Raw genomic sequence first — 15,571 nt, 5'->3', positions numbered from 1 at the left:
ACGACCGCCACATTTGGTTTTGGCTCTTTACACTTTTTTTTTTACACAGTTCACAGATCAAAACATGGGCGTTTTGTCAGCTTAGATTATGACAAAAGTAAGTCCTACATTACTACTGGGTAATGGAAAATGATGCATGTTGAAATTTCGATGTTCATACATTTAATTTCTTTCTTTCTGTTCAGTATTACTGAAGCATCACGACTGACCAAAAAATAAATCAACCGTAATGAGATGTTACCATTTGTCTCATTTTATCTAAACAGCCTGTAAGTTTGGAGCAGACTGGGTTTAAAACAGTGATAGCTGGTTTCTTGACATTCATGACAAGGACATCCTAATTGCATTTTGATTCCAATATTGATGGTAAAAGGTTTTTTTTTTAGCTGTACACTGTTCAAGGCAATTATGTTCCCTTTTGCATATGAATGCACACACAAGTGTTGGTCATCTACAGTGGAGCTCGGCCGCTCCTTTTTGTACGAGAGCCCGGGTCTCTTTGGGGAAATGAACAGGAAGAGAGGAAATGATATGCTTCACGTTGGAAATGTGTTACGGCACCTCCACTTTCAACTCTGTTGATTTATCTCCCACGACGCATCTATTTTTACGGACTACATGTAGATGCGCCGACAACGGCTCTCGTTTATCAAGGCATCAGTGAATACCAACATGGAGTCAATCACTCAGACGGCTGCTTCCGACTCGTCTGGGTTATGAAAATGCTGTTTTTTTTTCCTCCTCTGCACCACCGCTCACCCCCCCTCCCCCTCGTCTGAGATAACAGCCTCGACTCGAGATGCAGCGGCTACCTTTGGGCCTCCAGCTGAATAGATGTGGCAATGAGCAAGCCAATTTAATAAAGGGAGTTGATCAGAACAATTTGCATAGCAAGTCTTGAGCGGGGAAAAAGCGAAAGGGGCTTCTGATTAATGGAGTCCCCGAACAAAACAAGCCGACTGGAATTCTGGCTGCGTTATTTATTTGAATGGATTGCTTCTAAATTGTATCACTAAAAACAAAGTTTACCAGACTTTGTTTGTCCCCTCAAAAAAAAAAAAACTGTAAAAGCTGCAACTCCCTGATAGGAGGAAAAAAAAAGACATTTGTTTATGTTTGAAAGTTCTTCACCTCAATTTATTTCAAAGCAGCATGCTAAAATTACCTGTAACTATTATTGCCTACCTTTTGCTTTCTGGCATTTAGCTTTGCCTTTTCTAACTGTTAAACTGTTTTGTGTCACAAGAACCAGTTAGTTCAGCTCTTTACTAGTACTTTTAACAAATCTGAGCTTTCACCTTTGTCTTTTTTCCACTCTGCTAAGTCAGCACCAAAAATATATTCATAACTCTTGATTTTTCTCATCTTACTTCCTGTTCTGGCTTTTACTTTTCACCAACGCCTGACAGATTTTATCCTCCACTTTTTGCACGTTTGTATCACAAAACAACTAAACTGCGGTCTAAAATTATTACGGGCTTAAAGAAATCATATTTTCATTTCAGTTTATTTAAAGTCTAAAAAAGCTTTATTTTTTACAACTTTTTTGGGTGTCATTTTCAGACCAAAAAGGAAGCTGAGGCACTGTAAAATGTGGATAAATTTGTTTGTACCCTTTTGTCAAAGAACGAAAAACCTACAACTTGAAACTGACAAAAGTAATTATAAGAAAAATTCTAACCACACTGAACATGGAGCACAGGAAGCTGAGGACAGAGTTGTCTCAGGAGCTCAGAAAGACGATGATTGAGCAGCAGGTTAAAGACAAAGACTATAAGACCGTCTCCAAGCAGCTGGATGTTCCTGAGACTCCAGAAGGTCCACAGGACTGGAGACAACCTCCACCTGCAATACGAACGGTAACCAAAGAGCCCAGAACAACTTCCAGAGAGATCGGAGGTGAACTCCAAGGTCAAAGGTCATTGGTCTGTTTGAGTGGACTTAATGGAAGACCAAGGAGGACACCAAATCATAAAGCAAGACTGGAATTGGTCAAAATGCATATTGAGAATCCACAAAGCTTCTGGGAGGACGTCCTTTGGACAGATGAGACAAAACTGGACCTTTTTGTCAACAGGTCCCATCAGCTCTGTGTCCACAGACCCAAACAGAACCAAAGAACAGAACCCTGAACCTCCAGGGGGACATGGAGGAGGCTCGGTTCTGTCCTGGGTCTGACACAGGGGGTCCTGAATCTGTTCAGGGTCCAATGAAACCTCAAGACTATCAAGGCTCTCTGGAGCCAGAGTCTCAGAGTCAGAAAGCTTGGTCTCATGGGTCCAACAGGATAATGACCCAAAACACTCAGCTAAAAACATCAAGAACGGGTCAGAACCAAACATTGGACCGTTCTGAAGTGACCTTCTGAGCCCTGATCTAAATCCTGCTGAACATCTGTGGAAGGAGCTGAAACATCTGGAGAAGGAGCCCTTCAGACCTGAGACAGATGGAGCAGTTTGTTCAGGAGGAGTGGGACAAAACACCTGAGGACACCTGAGGACAGGTGCAGAAGTCTCAGAGGTACAGAAATCAAATGGGTTTGGAACAAAATATTAAGTTAAGGTACCATCTGCTGTCAGGACCAGTTTGATCCAAAATTCAAAAGCAGTAGTTGATTTGTAGTAATTTTTCTTTTAATACTTTTGTCAGTTTCAAGTTCTTTCAGTGACCTTTGTGGGTTTTTCATTCTTGAACTTACGAGTACCAACAAATTTATCTGTGTCAGTAGAAGTAAGTTAACTTTGTGTCACCTTTGTCCCGTTCTGTGAACACTCATTTTAAATGTCGATACAGCAAATCCCACAGCAGTGTAATCCGTGATTCACCTAATTTCTTCTTTGCTCAAATAACTTTACAAGCCTGAAATATTAGTTTTACTGACATCCAAGTTTAACGGTGCTGAAATGACTCATTTTGTTTAACAGGTAGTGTTTAAAGTGAGCAATCAAATAACTATTTTCTCCTTGTTCAGCAGCGCAGAAAGAAAAAAAGTTAATTGGAACAATCAAACTGTAAGACAAGATGATGGAGAGCAAAGCAAAGTCACAAGGGTGAGTTGGCTCTATCATGGCAGGAAATAATTCTGATATTTATCAACCATGGAGGAATGAGAAGAAGATATTTTGCCAATTTTCCTTTTCATATCTAATGTGTTTATTTTGTAGCGTTGGGGAAAATCCCTCCTGAAACAGTGGACAGATTTTAATCAAACTCAGAAAGTCATCATTAAATGAACATCTACAATTGATTAACTTTTTATGTCAACCCAATTCAAGTTGGCTGCCGCAGCTAAGTGACCTTAGACAACAAAAAATAGCTGTAAATGAGTCAGTTTTTACAAATATTGAGCTAAAAGCTGGTGTGGTAGTAGTTAACCATCATCCTTAACACATATTTGGAGATACACACATTGTGTGATAGTTTTGCTTTCCTTCAAGGAATGCTAGGCCTAATTTAACTTGTGGTTTCAGTATTTGAGCCAGGTAAGTGTATCTTACATTCAAAGGTGCCGTCACTTACACCAACCTTGCCGCCGTCTGCGTTGTACTCCTTCTCGTTGGCGTCCAGGAGTCGGGCCAACCCGAAGTCGGTGAGCTTGATGTGATTGGGAGACTTCACCAGGACGTTTCGAGCAGCCAGGTCTCTGTGGACCAACCTCCTTTCCTCCAGGTACATCATCCCCTGAGACAGAAAGGGGGGAAAAAATGACCGCGAATCCTTTCCTGGAGCCATTTATCACTTTAAATCTCAAGACTGAAGCCGTCCTCGGTGCGATAAATGTCAACACCAGCAGAAACGTATTGTCATCGCCGTTATCACCGTAACACCTGCACGGACATTTAGATTTAATCTTTGATTCCTATAAAACTCACATGCATGACTGTAAGGCAGATAAATTAAGCTTTGAGCATTTCAGAAGTGTCAGAAAGTTTCTAAATCTCAAATCGGAATCCCTTAAACAAGGCTCAACGTGTCTCCAAATGTCTCCGTCACACTTTTGCGACACATGACCTTTCAATCATTCCCCGTCTCCGGTCAGTAAAAGATGAAACTTATCAGTTCAGCAGCTTTTCAAATGTTGATAAGATGCCTGGAAACATTTTATAGGTTCTTCAGATCCTAGAGAAAGCAGCTGCAAAAAATAAAAAGTAAAGAAAACATGAGCTGTGGTGGCTGTCTGAGGAGCACAACATCAAGATCTACATCCTCTACACTCCAACTTAAAAACAATTTTAAGTCCGAAGTTTGTTTTCTGATGGATGAATAAAGAGAATTTCTGACCATTTTTGTGGTTTGATGGGCAATAATGTTTTTGTCCAAGTTTTTAATGATTAACTATTGGAGCCAACTGTTTGTCTTTTAGCAAAATATGTCACGAACCTCAAGGTTTTTAATGAAAGCAATCATTAGCTGTACATCTACAATTACAGATATTGGTTTAAAACTTGGTGTGGTAGTAGCTGAGCATCATTTACCAACACATACTTTGAGTGGTACAAATAGTGCAATTTTCCCCCCCTAAGTCTTTGGAATCAACACTGACTGTCAGCAAAATATCTCTGGGCAGGTTTCAGTGAAACCTACAGAAAGTAAACATTCAATAAACATCTTCAACCCACATAAGGATGCCAAACACAGCTGATTTACATTAGCAAACACAAAATTACTATAACTTAGTCAAATTTATAGATATTGAGCTGAAATCAGGTGTGGTAGTTGCTGAAAGTCATCCTCAACACCCCAAGTAATAACCTTTGTTTAAAACTTGGCGGGTGATATGCATTCCTTCAAGGAATTGTTATGCTGCTAAATGGACTGGATGAAACGGTTTTGACAGTAAAATCAATGCACGTGTGAAGGGCCACCTCGAGAGACTCAATGGCATCCTTTCAGGACAACATCAGAAACACGTTTTTTATGAAGGCTTCTCTGTCTGCTGAACCAAACGGCAGGACGGGCAGTCAGACCGACAAGGCTGAGGCGACTGAAGCGTATTAGGCTGGATGTTAAACAAGTGGGTGCCACTTTGCCGGTGGATCAATGAAAACACCTTGGTGAGAAGCGAGGCAGTCATTGTAGTCAGCAGACAATGAAGAATTTACACCAAGGCCCACGCCTCCGCTGGAGAATCATCGGCCATTTGAAACACTTAAGGTGCAAATGCTGTAAACACACGTTTGTGCGCGCACAAATCGAGGCGCGCTGTGTTGACTCGCACCGCCGCTGTCGCCTCCTCCTCGTGCTCCTCTTCCTCCCAGACAAATGCGAGGATAAATCGATCGTGCAGAGGTCTGACTCGCCGCTAGCTGAGCCCTCATCCATCATCCTCTGGCCTTGCTGAGACTGACAAATACACACAAAAACACACGCGCGCGCAGTGACAGGCGCAACCAAGAGACCACCGATACTGAAAAGCAAGACATTTTCCTCACAGCATACATGTAATATATCAATCTGTCAATCTGTTTGCATGGTTTTCTCGTTTCTCCAGCAGGTTGGAACACTTCCTACTTGTTTATTCTTCACCGTTGGGCAGCCCTTACCAATATGGTACACAATGTGCTGTGACAAGGCTTAAAACAACCCCCCCGTTTTGCAGGAAGTGTGTTTAAAATAGATTACTTCTGCTGCGTTCAGGCAGGCGATCAATAACAATGCTGATTACAATAAGCCCAAAGACGAGCGTGCCGCGCAATATTTATCTCCGATGTCGATGTCGAGAGAAATTAGGAATCAATGGGCCACACAGCCCATTAATACACTTCGACTTAAAGTGACGGGGCAATGAGGTGAGGCCATCGCACTGACAGCGGGGAATGTACAACAGCTCAAGAAGCCAATTAATTTCCAGCTACCCAGGGAGGTAAACACCGGCGTCCCAGCGGAGGACGTTGGGGCAGCCGCTGGTTCGGGCTCAGGGGGTCCCGCTGATCGTGCCACTTTAACGCCCGCCTAAGTGTCACAATCCCCGGAGTCCTGAGGTCCGTAAAGATCAAGGAGAGACTGGGTAATTTGTGATTGCATAAAACGTCCAGATGATGTAATTAATAAACATTTCAATTCACGGAGAACCCGGAGGCAGGGCGCTGAAGAAAGTCCCCTTTTGCTCCGTTAAACACAACCATGAATACCATTTATTATTGAAACATGTTGGCCATCTGATGAATTATAGATATATGTGAAATCACTGGGAAAAAAACCCTGAAACAATCAAAAAAAAAACCCCCCAAAAACAAATCAAGCTTCATGTTGAAAACGGCACCCAATTCCAAATAAAAAAAATAAAATAAAAAAGCTTCTGCTTCTAGTTAGCCTTTAATTATTAGATTATTTAACAGGTTCTAATCTTGTTTTTTCCTAACATTATTACTGTTAAATCAAAATACTATCAGCTGCAAAACCAAGACGGCATTATTACTGTACAGTGATTTAATTTAACAGAATACTCAATAAAATTAGCAATTATAAGTGAACAAACCTCGATGCTCAGTTCTGCAGGAAGCCCTGGCGTAAGCTTTAAGAGTAAAATCTATAATAACACACAGAATGCACAACGGGACGGGCGAAAAAGTGCAAAGTCAGTGCAAGCTGGACATGTGAGATGTGTTCGAAGAGTAAATGTTCTTGTAGGAGATTAGTCCTCGAGTGATTTTTAAAGTTACAAAGACAAACTCTTGTTGAGAAAACAGTTTATCGCTGCAAATTCGAGCTACGCATTTAAGTCCAGCAAAGAGGAAAATGAAAGGATATTTCACCATAATTTAACATTTCTGTAAAACAGCATAATAGCAAAGTTTTATTATAAACAGCAGCATATTTAAACACGACAACCCAGTTCCGGAAAAGCCACAATTTACATCGAATGTGCCTGAACCGTGTGTGAAAGGTCCCATCGAGCAGCTTTTCCCATCATTTGTCTCCCAGCAAAACGGCCTTTCGAGAGCCACGAGCTGCCACGCAGCATCGAGGTGAAGGACCTATCAGCACGGCTGCATATCCCCGAACGCCACCGGTGACGTGGTTCGGGCTCTCACGGCGTGAAGTGGTGCTGGTCGTTGAAATTATTTGGCCTTTTTTAAACTCCTGCTTATAGCTGAAAATCCAAGTGTGCTTCAGGACAGGTCAGAACCTGTCTGTGTCGCTGCAGAGATTTCAGCTGACCGAACCTTTAAAATGTGGCCCGACTGCATTCAGACAGCGTTCGCTGGTTTGCAGCTCCACAGGACTGAACTGAGAAGTCCCAAAATGCAGAGAACTAATTAGTTCTCACTTCAGTCAAAAATAAAAAAAAAAGCTGAATAGATTGTTTAATGTGTGTCTTGATGAGGTAGTAGGAAGTCCTCTTTTTCTCTTAAAACATGTGACACATGCTGGCAAAATGAGTCACAAGGAGGAATTTTTCAGTATTGAGTTAATATTTTCAAACTCTCCATCTCAGAAGCTTCAAAATGATCCGTAGTTTGTTGAAATTTGGTGATTTACCTGCGGGCATCAGGCTGGTTTTGTTTACGAGCGTTGCTGATTTGAAAGCCAGAGCGCCTATATTTAAAAACTGGACCCCCCCNCCCCCCCCCCCCCCAAGCGTTATACGAAGGGATTTCCCAGTGCAGAGAAAAGAAAATTCTAAGAAAATAAGGGTTTTATGACAGATGATGAAGATCAGGACACTTCAATTTAAAAGAGGACTAATTTTTACACAAATCTCAATCCTGGCAAAAGTCTGAATTTTCTTTTTTTTGCCCCCAATTCAGACTCATTTTAAATAGGTATTTGTGTAATTTCTTTGTCTGTTTATTGTTTATGCTTTGCAAGGGCAGCGTTGAGCCTAAAACAAGTTTCTCCAAAAAGAAAGTATCAAGTATATCATATATCACTGTATTGTATTCTGTTTCATATTGTATTATGTATAAATTGTTAGTTTTTGCAGTCTGTTGAGTAGTGAACAACTGTACATTACTGTATGATAACAGCCTAAATGAGATTAGATGAAAAAGTGTCCCTTTCAGTGATGCTCCAGCTCTGACAGGGCGGTGCAGCGAAGCACCGTCTCCTCATACCACAGAAGTTCCAGTTTGGGTGGAGGTTGAGGGTTTTGGGGTTGGCATTTACATCTCGTTTCTGTGTTCTGTGTTAGTTTTCTCCACGTGTGTCGACTTCCTCCGGCTGGTCGAAAACATGAAGGACGATTTGTGATTCTTATCTGGCAGCAGATGATTGCAGGAGACGATCATTCGAAGCTCAAACAGATAAATATACTGTAGCCACTCTAAAAATAAACATCAGTTGTTTAGTTTTCTATAGCCTACAAGAGGAGAAAATCTTATTTATTCAAGTTCTTGTCCAAATATGGTTCATTCCTGCTCCAGTACCTCGGCAAATGATGTAATAGTGACAACTACTCTCTGCAAGGCCAACTTCTGAGAACAACAGCACCGACAACACTTTTCTTTTGTTTCAAAGCAGAAATATCTGAGAAACAATTAAGCCCATTTGACCATTATAATGCACAGTTCACCTGAAAAATTACTACAAAAGCAGCAATTAGTATTCAGGCTAAATCTGCTTACCGTAAAAAACTTTATTTTGACTTCTGCTCAAAAACATGTATTCTTTTGCTCAACTCCATGTTTGTCTCTGAGTAATATTAAAGAAAAGAGAAAAATGTTTCTCTTTCGACATTTAACTTGTTAGTCATCTCCGTCAGACTTGGCTCTGACCAAAAACAGGAAAACAGCTTGTTTTTAAGAAGAGCCAAAAGTCTTCTTTTTCATCTTTGCAGAGTCCTGAACTGTTTACAGAAGCTAAAAGGCTCCTAAAGGACGAGGTCAGGGCCGGTCAGCCACCCATTAGCACCTTTTCTCTCTCGCAGAGGAGAAAAGAAGACAGGAGACGCAAAACCTCGGTAATGCGGGAACGCAGGAGGATGAAACGAGGCATGAAAACAGAAGTTAAGTAGAGTGGAACTGCAGGGAAAGGTGCACCGCAGTGGGAGAAAAAAGAGATGCTGTGTACAAAGCGGGATGATGGACTGCAACAGGTGATAAGTTCAGCTCAGGGCTTCAGAAGCAGAAATATTGCCAACGTGAGCCACTCGCTAAGAAAAAAACACAAATTTTTCACATTTGTTGCTAAGCAACGCTCCTTTCCAGAAACCAAATTGACCAATTTGTGGAAAAATACTTTTATTAAAAGGCCTAGCATTCCCTAAGGGAATGCATACTCTCTGTTATACCAGAGCTTGAAACCAAGATCATCTTTTGTAGACAAATGACAGAGTTATAGCGTTTATGGTCAAACTAATGCTATGTGCAGCCTCATGCAATGTGTAATGCCTCTCAGCTACTACCACACCAAATCTGAGCTCAACATCTGTAAAACTGACCGACTTGTAGCCATTTTTGTTTTCTAAGACTGATAAGCTGCAGGGGCCATCTTGAATCAAGTTTGACTCCAAAAGTTACAAATGTGGGACGCTGACAGATGAGCTCAGTGAGCTTCATTTTGTTTCTTTTTAAATTCATGTCAAGAAAAGCTGAAAAAAAGAGAGAGAAAGAACGTGGAAATGGAACCAAAAGGTGAGGTGTCTGTTTCCAGGGGGAGCGATAAGAGCGGCGCATGTGGCGCCACCACCAGAAACCCCGGTGCCTCACAGAATGGGAGAAGAGGCAGCAACAATGCGTTCAATACGGGACGGCGGGAACTGGGACCGCTGCGATAAGGAGCGCGCACAATGGGCCCGGCTCAGGTGGTGCAGGTGGTCGTCTGTCATTCGCTGCGTGCTGCACTGGAGATAGAACGGGAGGCAGTCCCAGCAAGCTGGCAGCCTCCGAATCTCACACACACACACAAAAAGGTGTTTTTATGTTTGTGTGAAGAAGAAGAAAAATGAAGAAGGAAGAGTGTATTTACTCCAGAGCTTAAAAATATTCAAACTCTCTCCTGGTTTGTTGTCTTTTAAAGTGAAGCTACAAAAGCAAACAAAGAAAATAAAAGGCCTTAGCACTTCTTGAAGGAATGCATATCGCCCGCCAATTTCCTGTCAGAATTTTACAGGAAGATCCTCTTATACTCAGATGATGGTCGAACGTTGAAAATATCATATGTGTTTGTAGAGTTTGTTGTGAATGACTCAACCACCAACATTTTAGCACAATATTTCTAATATAGCCCTTTTTGTGTTTTCTAAAGTTAGTTGTCTGCAACAGCCATTTTGAATCGGGTTGATTCTGAAAGTTAATTGGTTGTAGACGTACATCCTGTGATTAATTTCTAAGAGTTTCAGTAATATTCTTTCAGCAGTTCATGAGATATTTTGCTAACAGACAAAGCAGTCCGAGGTCTCCCTTTTGCCTTTCAGCAGCAGGTGATAATAAGCTCCAGACTGCATCCGTTTGGATAGTTAATGAACACCGCAGGTGGATGGGACCTAATGTGACAATCATAACGATGGCACAGTGGTGGCCACAGCAGCCGAGGCGAAGGCCCATTTACTCCGCAGTCAGCCGATCTGGAGCAGCGGAGCAGGAAAACCACCACCTATCCGTCAGCCCGAGCAGCGTCCGTGTCTGCGCGCGCCTGAGGAGGAGGAGGATCCACGGGGCGAGACGCAGCAGCGAGCGACGGCGCCGAATTCCCCTCGGTGGGAGTGGATTTTAAAAACAATTTCGTAACTTATCAGCGCTTGATGCCTCCCTGCCTCCGCTCTTAATTACGCCTCTCCTCCTCCTCAAAAAAAAAAAAAAAAGAGAGGGGGAAAAAAAAAATCTAAGCTCCGTCTCCATGATCTCAACTCCCCTGTGGGATGGAGAGATCCTTCCAAAATGTCACCGTGCCGGCAATAAAAGACCACTGCTGGCAAATTTACATGAGCAAATGTCAACAATTTCTGCTGCTGCAGTGGAATTAAACTGCAAAAACTTTTTTGATTAGTGCAATAAATTTGAGCTCTTTAAAGAAAAACGCTGAAAACCCCTGATGGGCTAAATAGTATTAAAGGCCTGGCACTCCTTGAATGCATATCGCCCGCCAACTTTCATTCAGACTTAGATCCTCTTCTGTGGAGAAATGTTTAAACCATTTTGGTCAAACTTGAAAAATAATGCATTGAGGATAACTCAACTACTACCACACCAAATTTTAGCTCAGTGTCTGTAGAACTGTCCGAGCTTGAGCCTTTTTTTGTGTTGACTAGGGTTGATTAGCAACGTTCATCCAAAGATTACTGAGAGTTTCATTAAAGTCCATCCACTGGTTCATGTGATTTTGCTAACAGACAAACACACGCAGGCTCCGGCAGAAACATAATCACCCTAAAGAGTTCAGCTCCGAGGTTCGAACTCGACTGAACAGAAAGATGCCAAACTGGAGGGAGTGGAAAAAAGGGAGGAAAAGCAACAATGAGGACACCTGATATCAATCCGGCGCCCAACCTGCTCAGTAATGCCTGTAATTAGTCTGCTTCTTCTGTGACACAGATTTTTCTTTTTTTTTTTTAAATCACAGCTGATAATTACCACAATGAGAAGCTGTCGGACATTTCTTGATTGGACCTGCCCACAGGCTGCTTCAGATATGGGAAGGGACTTATTTTATTTTAAGATTTTGGCATTAGCACAAACGCTTGGTATGTCAACACTTTGAAGACGAATCAATTTATGTGCAAAAAGAAAATTAAAAGAGCTGTTACCTTAGATTTAGTAATTTGCAATTACAACCCTTTAGACCAGAAGTCTTCAATTAAAATCCAGCAGTCGTCTAAAGAATTTTCTCCTCTGGCAGAGGTCCAGGATATATATTTAATTTTGTTTTTTTTTTGTTTTTTTTGTGAGAGCCATGCTTGGTGTGTCACTCTCCATATTGTCTTTATATGCCTGTTATATACGTCTTTGTGGGTGGGAAGCGTCTCTCTGCAGAGAGAAATCCTGAACCAGCAGTGGGAATTACTCTAAATACTAGAAGAGCTGTGCCATCTAAAATTAATTATGTTAAACAGAATATATCAGGGAGTTTTCAAAATGTCTTAAAACTCTGGATGTACTCACACATTGGCTGTTTTGTGATTTAAAAATTTGAACACGTTCAAAAAAATTAACAAAACAAATTTTCTCTCACAATAGTCACGGTCATCAAAGACGTCTTAAATGTTCCTATTTTAGTTTCTGTGATCCTAGAGCACTAAATATATTTTTGTTTTGGGGATAAATAAGCAAATTCTTGACAAACTTCAGCCAAAATTTTGCCAGAAGTTTGATCAAACGTGTTTGTTGGGATTCCAAGTGGAAATTTACATTAACCAGTGAACTACAAGCCAAATGCCTGTTCAGTAGAGTTGTACCAATGTTTTTTTTATTTTTTTTGGGGGGTAAGGCTCTTCCGTCTGTAAAAAGGAACTCGTTCACAGTAAACATTGGTTTACTAGGTAACTATTGGACCAAAACTTGACTTCACCTAGGTCGTTTTCTGTGGTTGGACAGCAGAGACTATTAATCTATTGAATTAGAAAAAAAAAACTTGATTTAAAAAAAAAAACAAACTTTTATACATTCCCAGATTTGTTCCTAAAACTATCTAAGCTCACAGGTTATGGTTTAGTTTGGTTCTCACTCCATCCTACACCGTCAACTCTGGAAAAAGTCGATTTTTGCTTCCAGATTGAATCAGGTCGAGTCTGAATGATAGAATTAGGGAAACCCGAGGGGTTCTGTAAACTCCCCATCAGAACAGCATCTGCACATAACACTGCTGCATTCGGTTTACAATAATCAAGCAAATGAAAACCTGATTGGGCGAAATTGATTCGTGTCAGAACTTGCCGAATTGCTTTCCCTGGGTTTGAAAACAACAAAAATTGTTGTGGTGATTGGATTTTACGGAGGCAAAAACTCACACGAGGAGAGAATCCCAAGAAATTCCCGATTATTCATCGCACGGACGGACATGGCCGTGTCTGATGAGCTGTAGGAGTCGAGAGTAATGGATGTGCGAGGGAAGAGGTGACCGATATAATCAGGCCTTTCCACCCAGTGGATCTAGCAGTCAAATCCCTCCCCTTATGCATCCTTGAGCACTGTTGATCCGCACAGATAATTAGAAAGACCCGAGGGGCTTATCTTTCCAAACCCCCCTGCTTTCCGTACAAACTCAAACGCTCCATCCTCCGTCTCCCGCCGCCCCGATTCCATATTTTGTTGCATCAGCAGAGACTTTCTCTCGAGGACCGGCCCGTTATTTGTTTAAAAAAAAAAAAGAAATTTGAGAATGAGTCTCTGCCGGAGAGAAGGGGGGAAATTTGCTCAGGGTGCACATTAGTTGGTTTTGTTTTTATCATGTAAAATAGTTTTTATAGGGGGTTTTTTGGTCATCACGGCGTGAAGCTCCGAGATGCAAAGAATTGTGGGATTGCATTATTAATGAAGCCCCGGGGAAATGAAGCGCTGAACGTGGATCACCACCGTATAGCCTGCTGACAGTAATAAATTCACTATAACTGTATAATGTGCTTTAGCCGAAAACACAGACTGGAATAAAATCAGCTGAAAGTTATGAGCTCATGAACGCATCAATCATTGACGTCTGAGACATGAAAAGTCTTTTTCTTCCCGTTTGTATCTGACAACATGCAATGCCAATGTGTAGCATTTACCAAAGAATAAATCAGATCCTTTAAGGAGGTTTGAGGGACAGTGGTGATGCACAACGCTCCCATTGTCTTTACTTAAGATGCATTTTTAAATGCAGGGAACACAATTTATCATTTAGGATGAGACAAACTTCTTGTTGAGGATTAGGAAATAGAATTAGTTGGATCAGTTTCAAGAAAGGCTTTTAGTTTGGTTTCAGATACAACCACCATGTCTGAAAACTGGAAGGTTGTATAAAATGTAAACAAAAACTGAATTCAATGGTTTTCAAATCTCATAAACCCATCTTTTATTCCCAATGGAACATAGTAAATATAGTTACGAGATGTCCTTTGTATTCCTTGTTTCCAGTTTCTTTCATGCCACCTGCATTCTATCAGTAATCGGCACCACCTGTTGTCATTTAGTTGTTATAAATTTGGCTCAGATGCTGACAAAAGATGTATTTTGGTGCTGCAGCTGATTCTCTTAGGCAAAGCTGTAAAACAGGATGGCTTGGTGGCATTTTCCTGTTTCTTTTTAATGACCCAATATGTCGGACTACTCTCAACAGCTGATAAAAGCCAAATCGGCCCACAGCTCCGGTGTGGGTCTCTGTTAATCTGGCTGCAGCAGTTCACACTCTCGCCATGTTGAAAGTGATAATTATAACTTACTGGGTTCAAATGAGTTAGACTTCTGTTGCAAAATGTTGCAGAAAAGCAGCAGGGGGGGTTGAATCAGTCAGCAACACGTTTAGCTGGTAACAGATTAATAAAAAGCTCTGAATGTCTGAAACGGGCTGTAGTAACGGATGATGCTGCTAATTGTGTAACACTTATATTTTCGTTCCACCTTTTATGTTCCATTTCTGGGATTTGGATCAGTTTTGAGTCTTTGGTTAATGGATAATGAAGCTGGGAGATCTGACAGAGAAGACTTTTAAAAGAAAGGCCCAGAAATCCACACAAAAACAAAACAAAAACATTAGCACTCGTCTTTCGCCGTTGGGTTATAAAAAGCTTATTTCAGTTCTGACCATTGCTGCCATTTTTTCTGGTGTTAAAAAAAAAAAAGCCATCAGATCACACTTCCCTGTGGTCATGTCCTCGGTGAAAAATGACTTATGCTGTTTCAGAAGCAAGAAGAAGAAGAAAAAAAAGGACAATTCCATCAGCAAATACGTGCGTCCGGAATCACACGTTGAGCCCACCCGAGACCTTGCTCTTCCTGAAGTGACGACACGACAGAGCTCAGGAGGAAGACTATTTGAGTCGAAGATTCTCCTGGGATGGATAAAATGAAGGGCGTGCGTTGAGGAGGGGGTAAGGAGGAGCATGAAGAGGAGGAAGTGTTAAGGCATGTCTAATGAGTCCAGGAGAGATGTGTTTGCTCAGCACAGAAATGTGCGTCTGCAGGAAGGTGAATGACACCGAGCGCCCCCGCTGAGCTTGACCAGATTGGATCTCCTGCCTTCAGGTGACATCCTGGAGGGCGGGGGGGTGGGACGATGTGAATATTAACACATCCGAAGGTGCACAAAGATCAGGAGGCAAATCTAGAATCTTTTCCCTGACTAAGCAGAGGCAGGGGGGTGTTTGCTCATATTTCGCCCGAAAATTACATTTTTGACCAAACAGGTAGCAGAAATCCTGCAGCCGCCTGCATCTAAAGCCACACAGACAGGACCGCACTAATTTAATAAAAGGACAGGCATTCTTTGAAGGAATGCACATTGCCGGCCGCCTTTTCATTGTAGAGTTGTAAACGAAGATCATCTTATGATAAGAAAGGACAGTTCGACCTCTTTTGGTAAAACTCTGAAAATAACGTTTTGTGCAATCTAAGACCAGATCAGGAGTGGACTCTCAGCTACTACCACATCAAATTTGAGCTCAATATTTGTAAATTTATCTGACTTAGTCATTTTTATGTTTGCAAAAGTCTGTTGG

The 15,571-nt window shown here is 41.5% G+C and overlaps 1 protein-coding gene across 7 annotated transcripts in view; it reads right to left on the bottom strand.

Annotated features, from left to right (window-relative positions):
- LOC108242203 (receptor tyrosine-protein kinase erbB-4) overlaps window positions 1-15,571 on the bottom strand; it is a 315,331-nt gene that overhangs the window by 18,026 nt on the left and 281,734 nt on the right. For 6 of the 7 annotated variants that reach the window (XR_005232742.1, XM_025008210.2, XM_017426912.3 and 3 more), the window contains one exon: window positions 3,520-3,681. Coding sequence is in view for 6 of the 7 variants with exons in the window: in XM_025008210.2 (XP_024863978.1) it covers window positions 3,520-3,681 (162 nt within the window). In the remaining variant the exon portion in view is untranslated. The remainder of the gene's footprint in view (window positions 1-3,519; window positions 3,682-15,571) is intronic. The other variant, XM_017426915.3, reaches the window with a different exon arrangement.

This window comes from Kryptolebias marmoratus, linkage group LG23 (assembly GCF_001649575.2).
Source record: "Kryptolebias marmoratus isolate JLee-2015 linkage group LG23, ASM164957v2, whole genome shotgun sequence".
NCBI classification, from domain to species: domain Eukaryota; kingdom Metazoa; phylum Chordata; class Actinopteri; order Cyprinodontiformes; family Rivulidae; genus Kryptolebias; species Kryptolebias marmoratus.
This window is presented reverse-complemented; position numbering and strand designations above follow the sequence as displayed.